Here is a 19,674-nt window from a genome sequence, read left to right as displayed (position 1 = left end):
CCCCCAGGATTCTCCCCCACCTCCCTCCCCTCATCAGGAGGCTGCCTGACAGCTGATGTGGAAATCTGGAAGCGGCTTGCCCTTGGCCTCCCTGGGGGAGCTGGTGTTTGTCAACGAGGGAGTTAGAGTCCCCATGGACAAGGAGGGCCAGGCAGCGTCACTCCTCGGTGACAGCTAGAGGTAGCTGCGGATCTTGTCTCTGCAGACTCCAGCAAGGAGGTGACAGCTGAGCTGGAAAAGCAGAGAATGGGGCACCACACTGGGCTCCTGGTCCAGGCCAGCCTGGGCTGTCGCTGCCAGCTTGCTCCCTCAGTGCCAGGTTCCCATGGAGTTATCCTGGGGGGGGGGGGGTCTCGCTTCCCTGCTGGAGGGACGCTTGGTGATGGGTCTTGGGAGGATTAGGAGTTCATAGAAAGGTGTGTCACACATTTAATGTCAAATTCAGGGGTCTGCTTACCTGATTTGCATGTTTAGCACCTAGTAAAGGCCCCAGCACATAGTAGGTGTTGAGTAAACCCCTTTTGAATAAACAAGCAAGTGAGAGAATTCTCATAAAGTAACTATGGACCTACAGATCCCCATTAAAAAAAATAGACTCTACCTGTCCATGGAAGAGATGTCCCAGTAGGCTAAGTGTCCTTGTCCCTTATGTCCTTATGGCCAAAGCTTTTTCTCAACCAGAGATGCTAGAAGCTTGAATCATCACCTCATAGGGACAAGTGGCTTTAATTTCAGATTTGCCAAATTGCGCTCTTGAAAGCCTTTGCCTCAGTTCCCACCTGTGTTTCAGTGGGTGAGTTTCTCAATGTCTCTGAGCTTTCCCACTGGTAAGAGAGGAGTAGTATAGCCCACTGGGCAAGATATGGGAGGTTAAGTGATGACACGAGGAGCATGCAGCACAGGTCTTGGAGGGTCACAGCTTACCAACCAGGTGCCGTGGTCGTTCCTTTGCCTGTGACATCTGCCAAACCAGCCCAGCTCATGTCCTCAAGAAGCCTGGCTCTCGTAGGGACACTCACCTGCTTTAGGTCAGTAAGGTGGGCAAGGGCCCAGCTAGCACCCTCTGCCTGGCTGGGGAGAAGTTCCCAGTGGAGGGGAGCCTGAAGTTGGTTCCATTCCCTGGAGAGGGAGCCACACCGTTGGCATGTCCCAGGAGTGGGACTGGTGGGGTGGGGCAGGCTTGAGGGTTCAGGCCAGGAGGCCTCAGGAGCATGGAGCTGGCCAGATGAAGGTCATCTTAAAGCTTTGAGAGCTGCTGTTTCCAGAGCCCCCTGGTTCTTGGGGCACAGGTCCAGTGGAGGGAGAGGGCTAACTATCTAATAGACTCATGAGAATATTCGAGATTGTGATGGTGGCAGGGGAGACAGCATCCAAGTTAGCAGAGCAGGCCAGGGAAGCAGAAGATAGCTTGGTGTGGGGTCGGGGTGGTGCATGCACCCCCTCCCTGCCTGAGTCTGGCAACGAAAACTTGTGCCTCCAAGAAGTGTCCCCCTGGGACACCCGGGTTCTCTGTGTGGCAAAGGGCATTCTCTGCCTTCTCTGCCAGGTGGTTCCCTTGCTGCACACTCCAGGGAATTTGGTCTAACCCCAGGTGGGTTAAGGGAGGGCTGATGGGGTAGCTCTGTGACTCAGACTCTGGGGGTGGGAAAGGTCATGTGTTGCACGCAAGGACAAAACTGCTTCCTACTGCATTCAGGGAGGTTCCTTATGCCCTGGATGTTAGGAAGGGCACTAAAGGCTAGGGAATCACTCTGAGGGAGAGCTATGTTTGTGGCACAGGAGCCTGGCAGGGAGTCGAATGCGAGGAGGAGGCTTGGAGCAAAGCTTCTGAATTTTGCTGGGAGCTCTGAATTCCTCGTGAGCCCTGCCTGTGCTGGGGACACAGATGACAGTCTAAAGTGTCCTGGTTTTCTCAGGCTTTTCTGGGTCAACGCGTGTTTGGCAGGGTCCCTCCCTTCCCTGTCATCATGTGGAGACCTCTGGGGGCCCCGGCAGCCTTGGGGATGCTGGCCTGAGCCCTGGCCACTTTTGCAGTGACGGGGTCAGGTCTGGCTTCGGGACCCTTTACCTGGACTGCCCAGGTGTGCTGGGCCCCACCTGTCCAGATCAGGTGCTGTGATGCCTTGTCCCCTCTGCAGCCTCTCCCTAGTCCACAGCCAGCATAAGACAGGAGCATCTGGACCCCACGCACATCCCTCTGGGGTTCAGGGGAGCCAGGCTGCTGCTCGGACTGGATTACTCACACCAGCCCCCACCATTCTCCCCTGGCACTTAGTGTCGCATTGGGAACAGACTCTCCCCTCAGAGTCTAGGCAGGAAGCAGGGTCCATGGCCCTCAGAATCTATCTGTTTGGCCTGGCAGTGTATTAGGGGCAGTGGCAGGGATGGGGCCCCCTGACCCTGGGTCTGACATCGTACTTCTCAGGCCCCTTCCCTGACCTCCTTCATCAACCAGGACACTTTGTCCTCCCCTGTTGCTGTCCCCAGGGATTTCCTGGGTATGATGGCCTCAACTCTTCCTGATGGCATCTTCCCTCTTTCTTTCTTTCTTTGGCTCAGAATGGTGATAGGGCAGCAAAAAACATGAATCACAGAAGGAAGGAAAAAGCATTGTTTTCAAATGACAACAATGGTGCCCAGTTGAACACAGGTGACAGAGATCACAGCATGGATGAAGATCATGTTCAAACTCAAACTGGTTGGGGGGAGGTGAGGATGCCACGAGGTGTTGCCACAAGGGTCTCCTCCCCCAAAAGCTGCTTCTGGATGAGATGCCACGTTGGGTCTCCAAGGACTCTGTGGTCAGATAGTGCCAAGGAGCTCCGGGGAACATCAGACAGAGAGACGATGCCCCTGGGCTCTCTGGGGCTGGGGTTGCTGCCAGAAAGAATCAAGATCCCTGCCTTCCCTCTGTTCCTTCCCTGCCAGTGGCCTCAGAGAGACACTAGGCCCTGGCCTGCAGCCTCAGCAGAATCTGTCCTTCCCTGTTCTGTAGCATGACCCCCTTTCAGATGAGTTGTTGGTTAGTGAGTGGGAACATCCAGTCCACGTGGTGGGGTGGCTCTCCATTACCCACAACCCCCAGTGCAGGTCACACACACACACAACACACACACACACACACACACATACACACACCTGGTGGGCAACAGTGTGGGCTCTGGAAAATGCTTGGCGTGTACTGTTCTCTGACAGGGCTCTTCTGGGTGGTCCCGAGGAGAGCCCCTGGTGGGCCTGGGGGTGAAGCCTGGGAGTGTACTATATGCCTGGGGTTTTGCTGGATGCTTTAAATACAGTATTGAGGCTGGTGCTGGTGACAGCCTGAGGGGTGAGGTCCAGCATCACCACCATTTCACAGGCCAGGACACTGAGCTGCAAGCAGGCCACGTGTCAGGCCCAGGTCACAGGGGTGGGAGGGTGGCCGAGCCCAGCCTGGAGCCCATGTGCCCTGACAGAGAGACAGGGAAGGGGCAGCTCCAGCAGTAATCATTACCTACAGGGACTGTTTCCAAAAGCAGCTTTGCTTTTTGTTTGCCTGGTTAACATTTGTCGAGCTTCCACTGGGTTCTGGGCATTGAGCTGCTGGCCTGGAGGTGGAGGAGCCCTGTCTCCACCCTGGGGACTTGCAGAGATGTCCCCAGTTCCAGCAGAGCGTGGCCTGGTGTGGGATGGGGGACAGAAATGGTTGGGGTCTTGGGGCTGTGTGCTTGGACCCAATGTTGAAGGAGAGCTCTGCCCTGCCCCCCATGTTTGTTGTATGGGAAAACCAGTCCTGCCCATTTGCATTTCGTGGCCATTTGGTATTTTGAGCAGAGAGGCTCAGGCTGTGTTTGTACCTGTGTTGCCTGTGAAGCATTGGCTGAGGGAAGATTTGCAAAATGCACGTTTGTTCTCACACTAAGACTAGGCTTCTGCTTCCCCGTCGTGGGTCAGAGACGCGCCCTGATGAACATCTTCCTCCCTGGCTGCCCACAGCACTTTCTCCGTGACACTCCACACCTTCTCCTGAGGGTCCTCAGAGAGACTGGACTTCTTCCCAGTTATTTCAGGGGTTCCCAGAGAAGCCACGGAGCACCTTATGAGCCTGGCTTCCCGAAGCCTCACGGCAGACTTTTCCGGGTCTGGCCTGTTCCCTGGTGTGGTGGCAGGTGCAGCTTGCACTGCCTCTTAGTTGCTGAAGTTCTGCTCTGGGGAAGAGGTGGTAAGTTTCCTGAAGGTTGGGCATAAGGGATGGGAACCCAGCTGGCAGCTCTGCCACTGCCTGCCCACGTGGGGAGTCCTGGCCCTGGCCCAGTCCTCCCTTCAGCCACCCGTGCCCCGATCCTCTGAACAGAGAAGAAAGTCACCTCTGCCCAGCAGACTTCAGCCACTTGCCAGGGCTCACTGGTGGCCCTGGGTGGAGCTCTGCCACAAAGAAGGCCAACTTTTACATTACCATGCAGAGCCTATGTCCTTCCTTATTGTCTATTCCAGAAAAGAAGTTTGGCCGCATCTTTGCATAAGCAAAAGGTGCATTACAATGTATTTCCCCAAACAAGAGAGCCCTTGGCCTCTCTCTGCACAGAGAAGGGCTGCCTGCGGCTTTGAACATTTTCCCCCAAGGTTTAAAGATTCCAGGATCAATTTCTCAAGACAGGGCTCAAGGTCGTTGTTCTGGCTTCCCCTCCTCCTGTAGTCTAGAGCAGAGGAGAGCAGCTTCTCCCCAGCACACAGGTCTTGGGGGAGGTGGGGTTGGGGTGGGGAACACACTTGGGCACTTAGCTGGGGTCTCCGTCATTGCAGGGTACTGACACCACCGCTGTCATACAGAGTGTACCCATTTCCTATCATTTCACATTCTCCAAAGTAACTAACTCATTCGTTCATTCATTCAAAACTCTTTACTATGCCTTTACTAGGTGCTAGACACTGCTAGGGACACAGTAGTGAACAAGGAGGAAGGGTGCTTCTCATAGCAAGTATATAGTCCAGTTTGGGAGCAACTACTTAGGGAGTACTTTTGGTGTGAGCAGGGACGGTCATATTTGGGGGAAAGCATGGGAAAACAAGAGGGCACAGCCAGTGCAAAGGCCCTGAGGTTGGGATAGACTCTCGCTACAAGGTGCACGGAGGCCAGTGACTGGATGGACCACAGTGAGCAAGGCCAGGGCAGCCTGAAAAGAGGCAGCAGGACTTGGATTTTATTCCAGTTGCAGTGGGAATGCTTTGGAGTGGATGGGAATTAAGCTGAAGTGTAACTGCCCCTCCCCCTTTGAAACATGTTTATTACCATGGCTTTGTTCTTGCAGATGCTCTTCAGACATTTCAAGAATTCTGGGGCTGGAGGGAAGAGAGGGAATTCCAGGGATGAGCCACTGCATAAGCAGCTGGAGAGGGCAGCCAGGCTTTGCAGAAGGTGGAGCTGTCGAGACCGGGGACAGGGGGCCGGGGGGGAGCACCTCCCAGTACAAAGTAGAAGAAGCTAAGCGGAGCACAGGGAAGCCAGCCAGAACCAGCTTCAAGAAGGCCCCGACTGCCATCCTGAGGGGCTGAGGCTGCTCCTGAAGGCATGGGGCAGGGGAATGGGGGGCACTGAGGTCTACAGGCAGAGGAAGAATCTGCTGAGTGGTGACTGTGGTGAAGAAGGTGGCAGTGTGGGCAGGACGAGAGTCAGAAAGGCGCTGAGGAGCCCCCGCCCCTGCCTGCTTGTCTGGGAGATGGGGTCAGGGTCAAGGGAGGACAGGGGAGACATGAGGGAGATGTTTGTAGGCTGCCTCCCATCTTCAGTGACTCTCTGCTACGTCTGTCAGCTCTCTGCTCGGCAGAAGCGTTAAAAAGCTGTGTTCCTATTAAGGATGCAAGTGTTTCACTGGAAATTGTACTCATCATTCCCAGTGGTCTCTGTGCCAGGTGGGCTCCGCTGGCTTCTAGCAGCCGAGTGGTATCTAGCAGCATCCTGTGGGCTCAAGGGTGGTGGCAGTCGTACAGGTCCCCAAAAGGCTCGTGTTCCCTTGAGAGCAGGGCACGGCCCCCTCCAAAGGCCGGCAGAGGCAAAGGACAGCGGGGGCCCCTATTCTCAGCACTGCCCTGCGTTCACAGAAAGGCGTCACAGAGGGAGGCCAAAGCACAGCCCACCGATGCCCTGAGAGAAGTAGGCTGTGGGGAGCCATGGCCCCTCTGGAAAGGACAGAAGCTTCCTTGGGGACAGAGCCACAAAAGGCCCACCACAGTTTGAAGTGACCAGGGAGGTAGGGCTTGGGGAGTCTCCGGAGTCGGCCTGACTGCCAGCCTGACCCACAGCCTGGCCTCCTTGCTGGCCCTCAGCTGGGCATGCTCCTCAGCAGCCCAGCCCAGCACATGCGAGCTGGCAGCTGACGGGCAACTCCAAAGGCAGGGCCTCCCTGCCTGGCCTCCGCTCAGTGGCCTGACATCCTAGACGGCCTCTGCCTTATAGAGCTTAGCACTGAGTGGTGGGGTTCCTGGGGTTCTGGCCATCCCCGGTCCCAAATCAGGAGTCAGGGTCAGAGCTGCTCAGTATCCAAGGACCCCTTACTTGAGATGAAAGCGACTATGGGCACAGTAGCAGGGTTCAGGGAACAGGAGGATCCCAGGCCCTGGTGGGCAAGGTCTGGGCCACAAGTGGGAAGCGGACCAGTCCTGCATCTTCTTCCTCCCTGAGGGGACCAACAAGCACCCCCTCACTCAGAGCCTCAGCTTCTCCATTGCTCAGGTGGTCAGTCATTCTGACCTCCATGGGCTGTTGGTAGCATAAAATGAGCTAATTCTCTGAACTCAGTCCTAAATCCCTTCCAAATATCAAGGCAGGTTACCTGTCTTCCTAAAGCTTGTCACACTGTGAGCTTAGAGCCTCACCGGGCCTGCATGGGGGTAGGTTCCCTCAGGGTACACCCCAGACCAGCTCTGAGAAGTGCCGTTAGAGCGTGGGCCCTGGAGAGGCATGGTCAGGGTATTAAGAGAGCCTTGAGCCCCTCTTTTCTGGAGAGGCTCTGAGAGATGACCCCGAGACATTTTTCTTTCCCCTACCCTATACAGAGCAAAGTTGTACTGCTTCCCTCTACCAACAAGGGGATGGGGCTGAGCCAGCCTAGAGTGTCCCAGAGCTGTGTAGGAAGTGCCCCCCCCCATTCCAGTTCCTATCACTGCTCACATCTGTTCCTTATCTCCACTCACCCCCAAATCTTAGCCCCACCCTTGACACTTTGGCTGCTGTAGTAGGCTCTGCTTTCCATAAAGGAGCCCGAGTCATCTTTGTAAAATGCAGTGTCATTATCCTTCTATCATGACTCCATATCCTCCACTGCTCTTTGATTAGAACTGGAATCCTTCTTATTACTACTGAATAGCTATGTGGTCTGGCCTCAGGGGCCCTCTCCCCCTCCTCAGTCCTTGGAACACACGCCACTGCCTCTGACCCCAGGATGTTTGCACATGCTACTTTCTTCTGGCTTTGCTGAGCTAACTCCTTCTCATTTCTTATCTCTGAGATGAAATGCCACATCCTTTGGGGGCTCACCAATCCTCACCAATCAATTCACCATGGATGTACCATCTGGGTTCCCTTCCCAGGGTCCTCTTCAGCATTGTCATGATCTTGAAGCAGTTTTTGTGACTTCTGAAGTCTCTACCTCCTGACAGAGGGCCAGCTCTGGGCTGGTTCACTGCCAAATCCCAAATGCTAGCATAGTTGCTGGACATGCTGTGGGGCCAATAGCTTTCTCCTGGGTCTGCTGGGTACCTGCAAAGTCTGTAGAGAAGGAGAGGCCAGGCCAGGCGATTCTGGCCCCCAGGGGGTGGTGGGCTCTGTGAAAGACCAGGGTGGCTCAGTTGGAGAAGCCCCTGTAAGGGGCTTATTGCTGGCAGGGTGGACATCGCACCACAGCTCAAACGTGGGGGAAAAGGCAGCTTTCTTTTGTTCTTATATTTGATGCCACCCTTGCTCCAGGATAGAAGGGAAAATGACCCAGCCCATGAGAGGTGGCTCAGGCTTTTCCCATTCAGAGGTCTTTAGGGGGAGTAGTTAGGTCAGAGGGTAAGCCCTGACTCCAGGCTTGTTTTAGAACTCAGGCTGCTCTAACAAAATACCACAGGCTGAGTCACTTAAGCAGCACAAATTAATGTCTCCCAGTTCTAGAGCCTGGAAGTCCGTGATCAAGGTGTCAGCCAGTTTGGTTCCTAGTGAGGGCTCTCTTTCTGGCTTGCAGACATCCTCCTCCTTGCTGTGTCCTCACATGGTAGTGAGAGAGTGCACAAGGGAGCTCTCTGGTGTCTCTTCCTCTAGGGGCACTAATCTCATCATGGGGACTTCCACCTTCTTGACATCATGTAACCCTATCTGCCTCTCGAATGCCCCACCTCTGAATTGCACTGGGAGTGATGAGTTGGGGCGGGGAGGACACGATTCAGTCCATGGCAGGGCTGTTCATCCCCTGCCCCTCCTACCCTGGGGTTGCCACCCTGCATCTGCACACGTCTGTCCCAGCATGCTTGGTCCTGGGCCGTGACCCTCCAGGCTGAGGGCCTGCAGTTGGGGTCGGTCCAGGTGTATTTTCTTTTCTGTAGCCAAGCAACATCTGCCCTCCTCTCCTCCAGGCCAGCTCCCCCCACCCCAGCCCCAGGCCAACCTATGAGCCAGCCCCCAACTATCCTGTCCACTATCCCTAGATCCCCTAAATGTATCTGGGAGTTGCTTTCCATTTGGGCCCTCCAAACATCCTTTCTAGATATGAACCCGGCCCCTCCCAGGTCCCAGACAGCAGAACCAAGCTCTCTCTACTTTTGGCTTCTTCCCAAATATCAGTGCTATGGCTGGGGGTCAGGGCTGGAAGGAGTACAGTGAAACATAGTCATTCCGCCCAGCCTTTCTCTGCTCTCTCCTCCCTTCTGTCCCCTCTAGCTGCAGCAGGACCTCCCAGTGTCACTGCCTTTTTTGCTTCTACACCATGACTTTTGGTCAAAGGCCATAAGCCAAACTGTCTGGGCTTGCCTGTGAGAGATAAAGCAATACTTGGGAGATTAAAAAAACCCTTTCTCTCTTTTTAGAAGATTTTATTTATTTGAGAGAGAGCACGAGCAAGAGCAGCAGCAGAGGGAGAGGAGAAGCAGGCTCCCTGCTGAGCAGGGAGTCACATACCGGACTCTTGGTCCAGGACCCTGAGATCATAACCTGAGCTGAAGGCAGATGCTTAACTGACTGAGCTACTTGGGTGCCCCCCACTTTTTAAAAAGATTTTTTAAAAAATTTGACAGAGAAACCCTTTTTCTTAAGAAAAACTGGGTTTTAGGGTTGTTGTCTCATTGTAGACCAAAAAAATCAAGTTTGACCCTCAAAGCTGGGCAAGGGTGTCTGTGTGTAAGGGTATGCACCCTGGCCTCTTCCCGTGACTTCATGGATGGCTATGATTTAGCGTGGTGACAAGTATGGTGTCTTACTGTTTTTACCAGCACCATTCCTTTGCACACATGGGGAAATTCAGTGCTCACAAAGCTTTGTAAGACAGGGACTGTTAAGCCTGTTTCATAGAGGGCACGGCACAGTGTGGATGAGTCGGCAGGGCCTCCCCTGGGCCCTCCCCTGTTAGTGGCAGGTGCTCCTTGGGCCTGTGGTTCCTGCTGACACCCCTCCTTTGTCTTTCAGGTCAACGAAATCTATCATGATGAGTCCTTGGGGGCCCACATCAATGTTGTCCTGGTGCGGATAATCCTGCTGAGCTATGGGAAGGTAAGTGAGCCCCTGGTGTCTTCCTTTTTTTTTTTCCAAAGATTTTATTTATTTATTTGACAGACAGAGATCACAAGTAGGCAGAGAAAGAGAGAAGAGGAAGCAGGCTCCCTGCGGAGCAGACAGCCCCGATGTGGGGCTCCATCCCTGGACCCTGGGATCATGACCTGAGCCGAAGGCAGAGCTTTAACCCTCTGAGCCACCTTCCCTGGTGTTTTCCTGATACTGCAGAGCCCCTGTTCAGTGTGGGATGAGGGGGCCCTCCAGTGAGGCATGGGCCTCCTCTGGAGGCCCAAACCCCGGGGCCTGTCCCCAGCTGCCTTGTGCTCCTGAAAGAAACAAGAAACATGTGTGCCGCCCCCATATTCCTGACCCCTTTCAATTCCTTGTTTTAAAATGTAGCTTTTGTTATTATTCGGCTGTGGGGAGGCCAACCTATCAAGAGATGACTGCCATGGAAAAGATGGTCACCCACACAGGACTATATGGGCAGGATGACAGGGTGAGTGGGCATAGGACTGGCCGGTATGAATAATTCCAGTGGGCTCTGTGCCATAGTTTAGCCGACTAAGTAGGTATGTAACAACTATGTAACAACTATAGTACATCTCTAGGGGTGATGGGAGTATGAGAGTCCCTTGAGGGAGGTGAGTGGGGGTGTAGACTCTGAATTCGTTGGTTTTCATTTGGAAAGTGTTCTCCAGAGTCAGTTGCTTAGTATCTGTAGGAATTTGCTGACCCCAGGAGGGTCAGTCCCTCCAGGGTCAGCATGGCCCCAGACTTCAAAGCATCAGAAACATGAGGATACTTGACCCCTCACTTCCCGCCCACCTCTTCTCCCCGTGTCCTTCTCCCCTTCCTAGCTTCTCTGTCCTCCTCTGCATAGCGTCTGCCGTAACTAGACTCTCTTGCCCTTCCTAACCCCACTTGATGTCAAACTTGGAGCCGTCTTTCCTAGCAGCATGTGGGGTCTGTGCAGCAGGGGGAGAAAGACCCTAGAGATAGTGACCTGACATGGAAAGGTAAGGGGGTACAAAGAAAGGAGAGTTGGGAGGAAGGAAGGAGCTCCGTGCTGGGCAGCTCAGAAGGACCTTACCCATGTTAACTCACTGAGTCCAAGGGCAGATGGGGAGCTAGAGCTAGGATGATCCTCATTTCACAGATAAGAACACTGAGGCTTAAAGTGGCTTGCTGGTATTCTGGGTGAGTGGAGTGTCATTTGGCTCCTTGGGAGTTGGGCTTCTCACGCTCACAGCCAAATTCCAGAATCCATGGTCTGACTTCACTCAATATGTACAAAATCAGTCATCAGAGATGGTAATTAGGTGCAGGGTTAAACTCCTCTACTCAAAGACAGAGGGTCTCAGTCTCCAAAAATAAAATCCAACTGCACACAACTTACAAGGCCCATGGCATAAAAAAAGTGACAATGAAGGGCCCATACAGCTGGATGAATTCCAGGAATAGTGGACCTTGAGCCCACTGTCTTTACCCAGAAAGCCTATCATTCCAGAGTAGAAGCGGTCACAGTGAGGGTACCAGTCATGGTCCATGTGCTCCCCACAGAGAACATAAAATATATCAAAGCAGACTGTGAGGACTAGGGAGAAATTGATGAAAACCTAACTGCAGGAATCTTTTATACTCTTTTTAAAACCTTTAACAGATTACTTTTTGAAAGGCATAGAAGTTTCAAATAATAATAATGTATGAAGTTAAATTAGCAGTTTTATCATTTTTTTCTTGGCCCTATCGAAGTATGTGCCTTCTTTTTGAGGAATCATAGAACACTTGAAAATTACAAAAGTGTTTTAGGTTGTAAAGGAAATTTCAGTGAGTTTTATACAGTTAAAACTGTTTGGGCTGTATTCTCTAACTCAGCACCCTAAAAATAGGGTGGAGGGAAAGGATATATTAACTGGGGAAAAAATCCAGTCTTTCTCTCTTTTTTTTTTTAAGATTTTATTTATTTATTTGACAGACAGAGATCACAAGTAGGCAGAGAGAGAGAGGAGGAAGCAGGCCCTCCGCTGAGCAGAGAGCCCAGTGTGGGGCTTGATCCCAGGACCCTGGGATCATGACCCGAGCCGAAGGCAGAGGCTTTAACCTACTGAGCCACACAGGCACCCCGCCAGTCTTTATTTATTTATTTATTTTAAAGATTTTGTTTATTTGAGAGTGAGAGAGAGCATGAGCAGGGGGGAGAGGCAGAGGGAGAGGGAAAAGCAGATTCCCTGCTAAGCAGAAGCCCCACCCCCCGCAAATGCTGGGCTTGATTCCAGGACCCTCAGATCATGACCTGAGGTGAGGGCAGACCCTTAACCAATTGAGCCACCCAGGCACCCCAAATCCAATGTCTTTAAACATTTGAAAAATGACCAGCCTGGAGGGAGACTATGAAAGCTGCAGTTACTTGGAACACTAATGAAAATAATAGTACTAGAGATCAGAACCTATGAGGTGTGGCCAAAGCTGTATTCAGAGGCAAACTTGCAAGTGTTTCCCAGACTGCACAACAGAGAATGAATACACACTAACCTATTGCATTGACTCAGTAAGGTTAACGAAAATGTCAACAAGAACCACAAACCAAAGGAAAAAAACAGACCTAAAGAGAACAAAAATAAGGAAATAAGTTTCAGAAAGACAGAAATGAAGAAATTAGAACAGAAATAATCATAACAATCAACAGAGCTTTGGCCAAAGCAAACCTCTGGCGTATGAATCTAGAAAAGCGGGGGGAGTACAAACTAAAAGATTAGAAAGGGTCTGCATAATAGAACCTACACCAGGGTGCTTACCTGGGCAGAAGAGGAAGTTGCCATTGTGGCATATGTGGAAGTTGCCAGACTAGGCAGCTGCTAGACCTCCACTCGGGCCCACTCCCATCAGTGGAGGAGGCCACATGCACACCCTCCTCCAGTTATAGGAGGGTTTGGGAAGGTGTGGGCGCAATTATATCCCCCACTCTTTCCCTTTACTGCTGGAAGAGGGAAATGGGAAACTTCAGGTTGGCCCTGGAAGTAAAAAGAGGACTGCACTGATTATCTGAGCACCAGGTGGCAGCTTACATCCCCTCCGCCCCTGATTGCCCCCATATTGGTTCAAAAGAAAGATTTGCAAATCATGCACAGTTAATTGCTTGCTCGTGCTGGCAAAACCTCGGGTCTCATTTAGCCTAAAAGGTGTTGATTTCCCAAGGAAACAAACCCTGGTTTATTTTAACTACACCCTGTCGGGCTCTGTGCTAAACTGTCCACACCCAAAGCTGTTTCTTCTTGTGGTGGTTCTTCTCCTCTTCACTGCTGTGGGGCAGTAGATATTCATGACCCCAGTCCACCATTTGCAGAAGAGTCAGAACTTGAAGGTAGACAGAGATGCTGGCAAGTCATGGATTTCTTGGGAAATGAGAATATTTCAAAGCCGACTCCAAAATATGTATAAACCACGGTAAGTCCCATAACCGTAGTGGGAGCTCAAGTTCTCCAGCATTTTCAGAGTTTCCGAAAATTACCTCTAAATCGAGAGTCAGATCATCTATTTTTGCCAGTGCATTCTTATTCACTTCTAAGGAATTATTAAGCAAGGATAATAGAACACCATAGAAATCATCTCAGAGCACATATGTAGATATACTCTGACATCCACCCAATTTACTTTTATAGCCAGTGTGATTCCTATACTCAAAGCTGCCAAAGGTAGCATGTCCAAGACAATGTACAGACCTGTCTTCCTTCTAAAAATAGATATAAAAAAATCCCAAGGCTTTAAGAGCTTAATCCAATAACGCATAAAACGAAACTCCCACCATGATAAAATAGGGCTTATCCTGGGAATAAGATGATTGTTGACTTATCAGGAAGTTCATATAGTTCATCACATCAGTTTGCCAAATGACAAAATTTCCTCATCTACCACATACTTCACAAAGGGTTTCTATGTGCCAAGTTCTGTGCTGGGCCACTGAGGTGGTCTCTGACCTCTAGGCCTGCTTCTAGAGCAGAGGTGTAGACAGGGAAATGATTATAACAGGGGGTCAGAGACTCCTGGGGGGAAAGGTAGGGCAGGCAGGCCTCATGGGGTCAGGCCAAGCTACTGGAAGGGAGTAAAAGGGAGAAGAACCAGCGCAGGGATGTTGTTCCAGGACCCGGTGTGCATTTCCAAGACAAACCCTGGACTCCTATGTGCAGAATACGGGGCGGGAGCCTGGCTGGGGAAGGTGCAGGCACCATTGAAGATAGGTAAGCTGTGGATTGCACTGAGACCATAACCAGTGGCTGGAGTAAGGAAGACAGACAAAAGAGAACTTTCGGGGGTGTCTGGGTGACTCAGTCGGTTAAGCATCTGCTTTCTTTTCAAGTCATGATTGCAGGGTCCTGGGATCAAGTCCTGCATAGGGCTCCCTGCTCTGCAGGGAGCCTGCTTCTTCCTCCCCCTCTCCCTGATGTTTTGCCTACCTGTGCTATCTCTCTGTTGGATAAATAAAATCTTTTAAAAAAATAAAATAGAGAGAAGAAAAGAAAGAGAACTTTGTAGGAGGCCAAGTCTGGAGGGCATGGGTGCTGAATGGTTAGATGAAGGTGGAGAGACACTGGGCCCAGGTCTTGGGCAGCCAAGTGCATCATGATGCCAAGCTCTGAGATGGAGAACACAGGAAAAGAGGGTGGTGGGGAGAAAGGCAGTGAGTTCAGTTGAGATGTATTGAGTTTGAGGTGCCTCTTGCCATCCCAGTAGAGACAGCCAGGGAGGGGCTGGTGTAGGGGTCTGGAGCTTCGAGAGAAGAGCTGAGCATGGCTTACGAAGACACCAGTGGGGTGGGGGGTACAAGGAAGTATGCTGAGTCGGGGGGCAGCTAGGAAAGAACCCCAGGAGCCCCTGACACTGAGGTGTTGCTGGGGCAAGGGGCGTGATCTGCACAGGAGCTGGGAGAGGATCTCCTGGTATTCAGAAATCTGTGCAAACAGGTGGTGACATGACAACCAAAATTTTATTTAAAGGTGGAGAAAGAAGCACATGTCCCCAAAAGCACTCTGCCTGGCTAATTATTCGGATGTTCATAGATGTTCACACAGGCAGATAGAGGGCTTCCACACTCAAGTCTCGGAAAAGCTTTTAAAAGAACATAAAATGGATGCCTGGGTGACTCAGTCGGTTAAGCTTCTGCCTTTGGCTCAGGATCCTGGGATAGAGCTCCCTATAGGGCTCCCTGCTTAGTGGGGAGCCTGCTTCTCCTTCTGCCTCTGCCTGTCAAATGAATAAGTGAAATCTTAAAAAATAATAATAGCAATTTAAAAAGAAGATAAAAGAACGTAGAACAAGTATTCTTGACAGCCGCATTTCTCAGAGGCTTTAGGACAGAAGCATGCCCAGTGAATCTCAAGAGATGCATCAAGACACATAGTTTCTCAAACCTGTTTTTCAGTCAGTGTTCTGAGGAACCCGCTTTGGGAAATGCCGCCCATCCTGAGGCAGTCACAGTAATGTCGGCAACAAGAAGGTGACTTTGTTACTGAGGTTCTGGAAATTCTAGAATTTCCAGGGGTTCTTCCTGGGAGTGTCTTTATGACATGGAGCCAACATGGGAAAAGAACAGATAAAACCGTAAAGATTGTTTGCTGATGATCGTGTACCTAGAAAACCCAGAAGGATCTGCTGTGAAGCTCTTAGAGGTAATAAAGAAGCTTAGTGAATTGGTCAAATAAAACATAGTTCTATAAAAATCACTAATTTTTGCATGAACCCACAAGGCTCCAATAGTAGGTATAATAGGGAAAGAAAAATTCCCTTGACAAAAGTAACCAAAAATATAAAATACCTGGCTTGGTCCTAACAAGATCCATATAGGACCTATTGGAAGAAAATTGCACATTGTTACTGGAAGGAAAAAAGCAGAAATGAGGGCTCCCTGAAAGGAGACTGGGGACAGTAGAGGTATCGATTTTCCCCAAATTAATAATTGGAACTTGGATGAAATGATTCCAAGATTCATCTGGAAGCCTAAGAAGCCAGTCAAGACTGGCTGGGAAAACCTTGAAAGCTAAGCAAATAGAGGGAGATTTACTCCAGACATCTTGTGAGGTGAAAAAAATTAAAATCATACCATATCTGCATAAGCACGAGCAGATCAATCAAATGAGCTCCTTAGCTCTGAAAACACACTTCCGTAGACACCATGAGATAAATGTAAGCGAAGTGGTTATTAAGTGTCCTAAATCAGTATAGGACTGATACACATTTCATCTATAGTAAATTAAATATGTGATAAATATAGGCCAATAACACATTCCACGACTTAAACCACAAAGATCAAGAAGCAAACATTGGTTGCCAAGGGCTCCCTAAGCATAAGTATAAGAGAAGGAACTATAAAGGGGAAGACAGATACATTGAATACTGAAAACATAAAGCTTCTGTCAAGAAACAATTAAAAGACAAAGCCCAGGCATGAAAAACACTTGCAATATGGCAAAGATATCCTAGTATGTGAAGAGCTCCTGCAAATCATAGGAGAAACAGAATTGGCAGTGGATATCACAGTACGCAGAAGAAAAATACAAATGGCCAAAAATTAAGGGAGAAAATATTTAATTGTGCTATGAAATAAATAAAACCGTTTACCATTTTTAAAGCATCAATGTGTTAAGATTAGAAAGAGGGATTTAAATGCTGGTTTGGGTGGATGAAGCAATACACTTTTCTGATGTGAGTATAGATGTGTACATATTTCTAGAAGGAAATTTGACAGTACTCACCACTGCCCTTAAAAAGTTCTTCATGTCTGCCCCCATTCATTCCTTTCTATAACTGTATCCCAGAGCTGTGGACAAACATTTAGGAAGAAGACAAAGGCCGTGGCCTTATTTCTGGGTATAAACCACAGGAGGAAATCTGAACTTTCCACTCCTAGGGGCCTGATGAAATACATGCTAATATGTCTCTGCAGCAAAATATGGGGCCGCCAGGAAATCCCATTTCCAAAGCCTCCTAAAGAGCCCTGGGGAGTGGTTACAGCCTAAAGTTAACTTTGTTTGCTTTGAAAAAAAAAAAAAAAAAGGAGCCTATAACTTAGAGTAAGAAGGTCTTAGTTTTGTGTACAAGAATCTATACAGAGGGGCACCTGGGTGGCTCAGTGGGTTAAGGCCTCTGCCTTCAGCTCAGGTCATGAGCCCCACATCGGGCTCTCTGCTCAGCAGGCAGCCTGCTTCCTCCTCTCTCTCTGCCTGCCTCTCTGCCTACTTGTGATTTCTGTCTGTCAAATAAATAAATAAAATCTTTAAAAAAAAAAAAAAAAGAATCTATACAGAAGGGACTGGAAGGAGTATATCAAATGTAACTATTACTTCTCTCTGGGCGGTTGGCCATGGATTTTTATTTTCCCCTTTGCACTTTACTGAATTTTCTTGATATATCATGATAAGCATGTTTCTTTTAAAATAGAGCATTTTTAATTATGAAAAGATGGTTTACATTTTTTTTAGAGCATTTAAAACTGGTAGAGTCCAAGTAATCCCGTTGAACTGAATGCACCCGATTAGGATCTCTAGTGGTATGCCTCAGAGCTCTGACATGTCCAGCATTTTACTCCTGATTTGAAGGAGAACATAGAAGGGACTTCCTGCTTTCACTTGGCACCTCCTCTCTACAGTGGCTTGGGGACAGGTGGGGAGGGATCTGTGTCCTTCTGCCCTCAGGATCACTATCTTCCCTTCCCTGGTTGGGCCCAGGGACTCTGCCACCTGCATGCTTAGGGGACCTCTGAGCAAGCCATCTGGGCTGGAATGCAGGCTGCTGCAGGTGCGCGGCCTTACCTGCAGGTGAGGCCAAATCACCTTATGGCCAAGGCCCATCTGGCCCTGCCCCTTACATGCTGCCTCATGGGAAGGGGTTCTTCCTTGCCAGGGCCATGTGTGTACCCCCCGCCCCCAGCCAAGTCTTCCATAGGCAGAGTGGGGAGTAAGGGGAGTGGGCATGGACCCCAGTGTCAGGCTGCAGCCTGCTCTTCCCAGGGACATATGGGGAGGTGGGCAGGCCGCAGCTGGCAAAAGGGGTGGCTGGACCTCACCTGGGCAGTAGGGCAGACTCAGTGAGACCAGGACTAGTAGAGTGGAAACCGAGAGTGGGGGACCATTGCCCCTCCCAGCCCCCCGACTTCATGTGGGAAGGAGTTTAGGAATTAGAAGGGAGAATCTGGAGTGGGATGCATACTTTTTTAAGAGCAAAATCCAGAGGGCCCACTGTGTCCCAGCCACAGGCTCAGCAGACAGGCCTCAGACCTCTGCCTATGACATTGGAGGAGTCAGGATAGAGAACGTAGCAGAATCTGGGGGATTGCCCATTCACAGTCTCCTCAGCCTGGCCCTCTCTGGGTCCCTGGGGATACAGCTGGGCTGACCAGTCTCCTATAAGCCAAACTCACCCCATGCTCTGCTTACCTTGTCCTGCCCTACCCTGCCTGTCCCCTGAAAGCCCTTGGGCCCAGGTCAGGCCCATGAGGCTATGGTGGAGGTCTCTGGGAGAGGCTGGTGCCCATTGTGTATCCTGGGGGATTCCAGAAAGTTACGGGATCTGACTGATGCTCAGTCCTCCTTCAGCTTCCATAATGTGGCTCTCAGTTTCCTGAGGGAGGACACCCCACAGCAGGACAGGCAGGGAGATAGAGTTAGGAGGACACAGCTGGCCAAGATCAGGGGGACTGGTGCTACACAGGTACCCTGATGTGAGGGAACTCAGGGGAGGCCCCACCTTCTTGTCCAGTGTTGCTGGAACAGGGTGTTCAGCCTGGACACAGAGCATTAGGAACCTAGGGACTGTGCAGCGTGCCTGGCTACTGGCTCTGGTCTATTGAAGTAAGCACAGTCGTGGGCCACAGGACTCATAGCAGCGGCCACAGGAAAACAGGGCCCATCTCACTGACATGGAGCCATTGGCCAACTCAGGAAAGTGACCATCCAGGGCCAAGGTTGCTGAGCTAGACACAGAACACCCCAGCCCCAAAGGTCCATCACTGACCGATACTCCTGGAAAGTATATTTCAAAGGAATTATTAGAAAAGCAAAATGTGACAAAACCAAGATTTACAAAAAGACCCAGCCCAGACTTTTTATTATTAAATTCCGTTCACATAAAATCACACCATCAGATTGTTAAAAGAGTTCTCCTTTCGACACTTATCTTGTTGGTGACAGTTAACAGGGTATGTCCACCGGTCGCAGGCCCTGTTCTGCACAGCCACCCAGGGGTGAGACCCTGTTCAGAGGTCTCTGTGGGGTGTCATGGGAGCTGAAGGAGTAGGTCGATCTGGGTTCCCCGTGCTCTCCAGGAGTGGAGCATGAGCTCCTCATAAAGGCACCAACGAAAGAGTATCATTTCAGAGTCTTGAGGGAAGTTGAGCAGGGGGTGGCCTTGGATGGAGTAGCTGGGCCCATGACCTCCCAGTAGGGAGGTCTGAGGAACAAGAGGCCCAGCATTTGTGTCAGAGGGAATGGGTTCTCCTCATTCAGGGAGAAACCAGGCAAGGCTTCTAGACTGGGGGTCTGGAGATAGGGTTTGTCTCATCTACAGGTATGTTCTGGTGAGCTGTTCCTCAGGGAACTCCTGTTCCTGGCAAGGAGAGAGAACCTTATCCCTGGGTAGGTTTAAGCATCAGGCAAGCCACGATGACTGTAGCCAGGACCACTGTGAGGAGAGGGAATGGAACAGTGCCCCCCAGAAACTGGGGGTTCTCAGCCAGGGCTATGGGCTAAGACAGACTTGGGGCAGAAAGCGACCCCTGTATTCAGATCCCATTATTCATTCTAAATTATGATGGGTATAGACCAGCTCCCCCAAGCCTGTCCCCAGACCCCACAAGACTCCAAAGGGCATAAAATCGTTAGCATTTACATGAGTGACATGTTGTTTGTCTTCCAGCTTATGAGAAGCCTCCGAGTTATCTCAAGTTTTTCCTAAAACAACAT

At 50.6% G+C, this 19,674-nt stretch overlaps 1 protein-coding gene across 2 annotated transcripts in view; it reads left to right on the top strand.

Annotated features, from left to right (window-relative positions):
* ADAMTS2 (ADAM metallopeptidase with thrombospondin type 1 motif 2) overlaps positions 1–19,674 on the top strand; it is a 213,307-nt gene that overhangs the window by 131,197 nt on the left and 62,436 nt on the right. For both annotated transcript variants that reach the window (XM_059416152.1, XM_059416151.1), the window contains exon 5: positions 9,635–9,718. In XM_059416152.1, the coding sequence (XP_059272135.1) occupies positions 9,635–9,718 (84 nt within the window). The remainder of the gene's footprint in view (positions 1–9,634; positions 9,719–19,674) is intronic.

Source organism: Mustela nigripes, chromosome 12 (assembly GCF_022355385.1).
Source record: "Mustela nigripes isolate SB6536 chromosome 12, MUSNIG.SB6536, whole genome shotgun sequence".
Taxonomy (NCBI): domain Eukaryota; kingdom Metazoa; phylum Chordata; class Mammalia; order Carnivora; family Mustelidae; genus Mustela; species Mustela nigripes.
The sequence above is the reverse complement of the archived record's forward strand: the minus strand, read 5'-3'. Positions and strand labels throughout refer to the sequence as shown.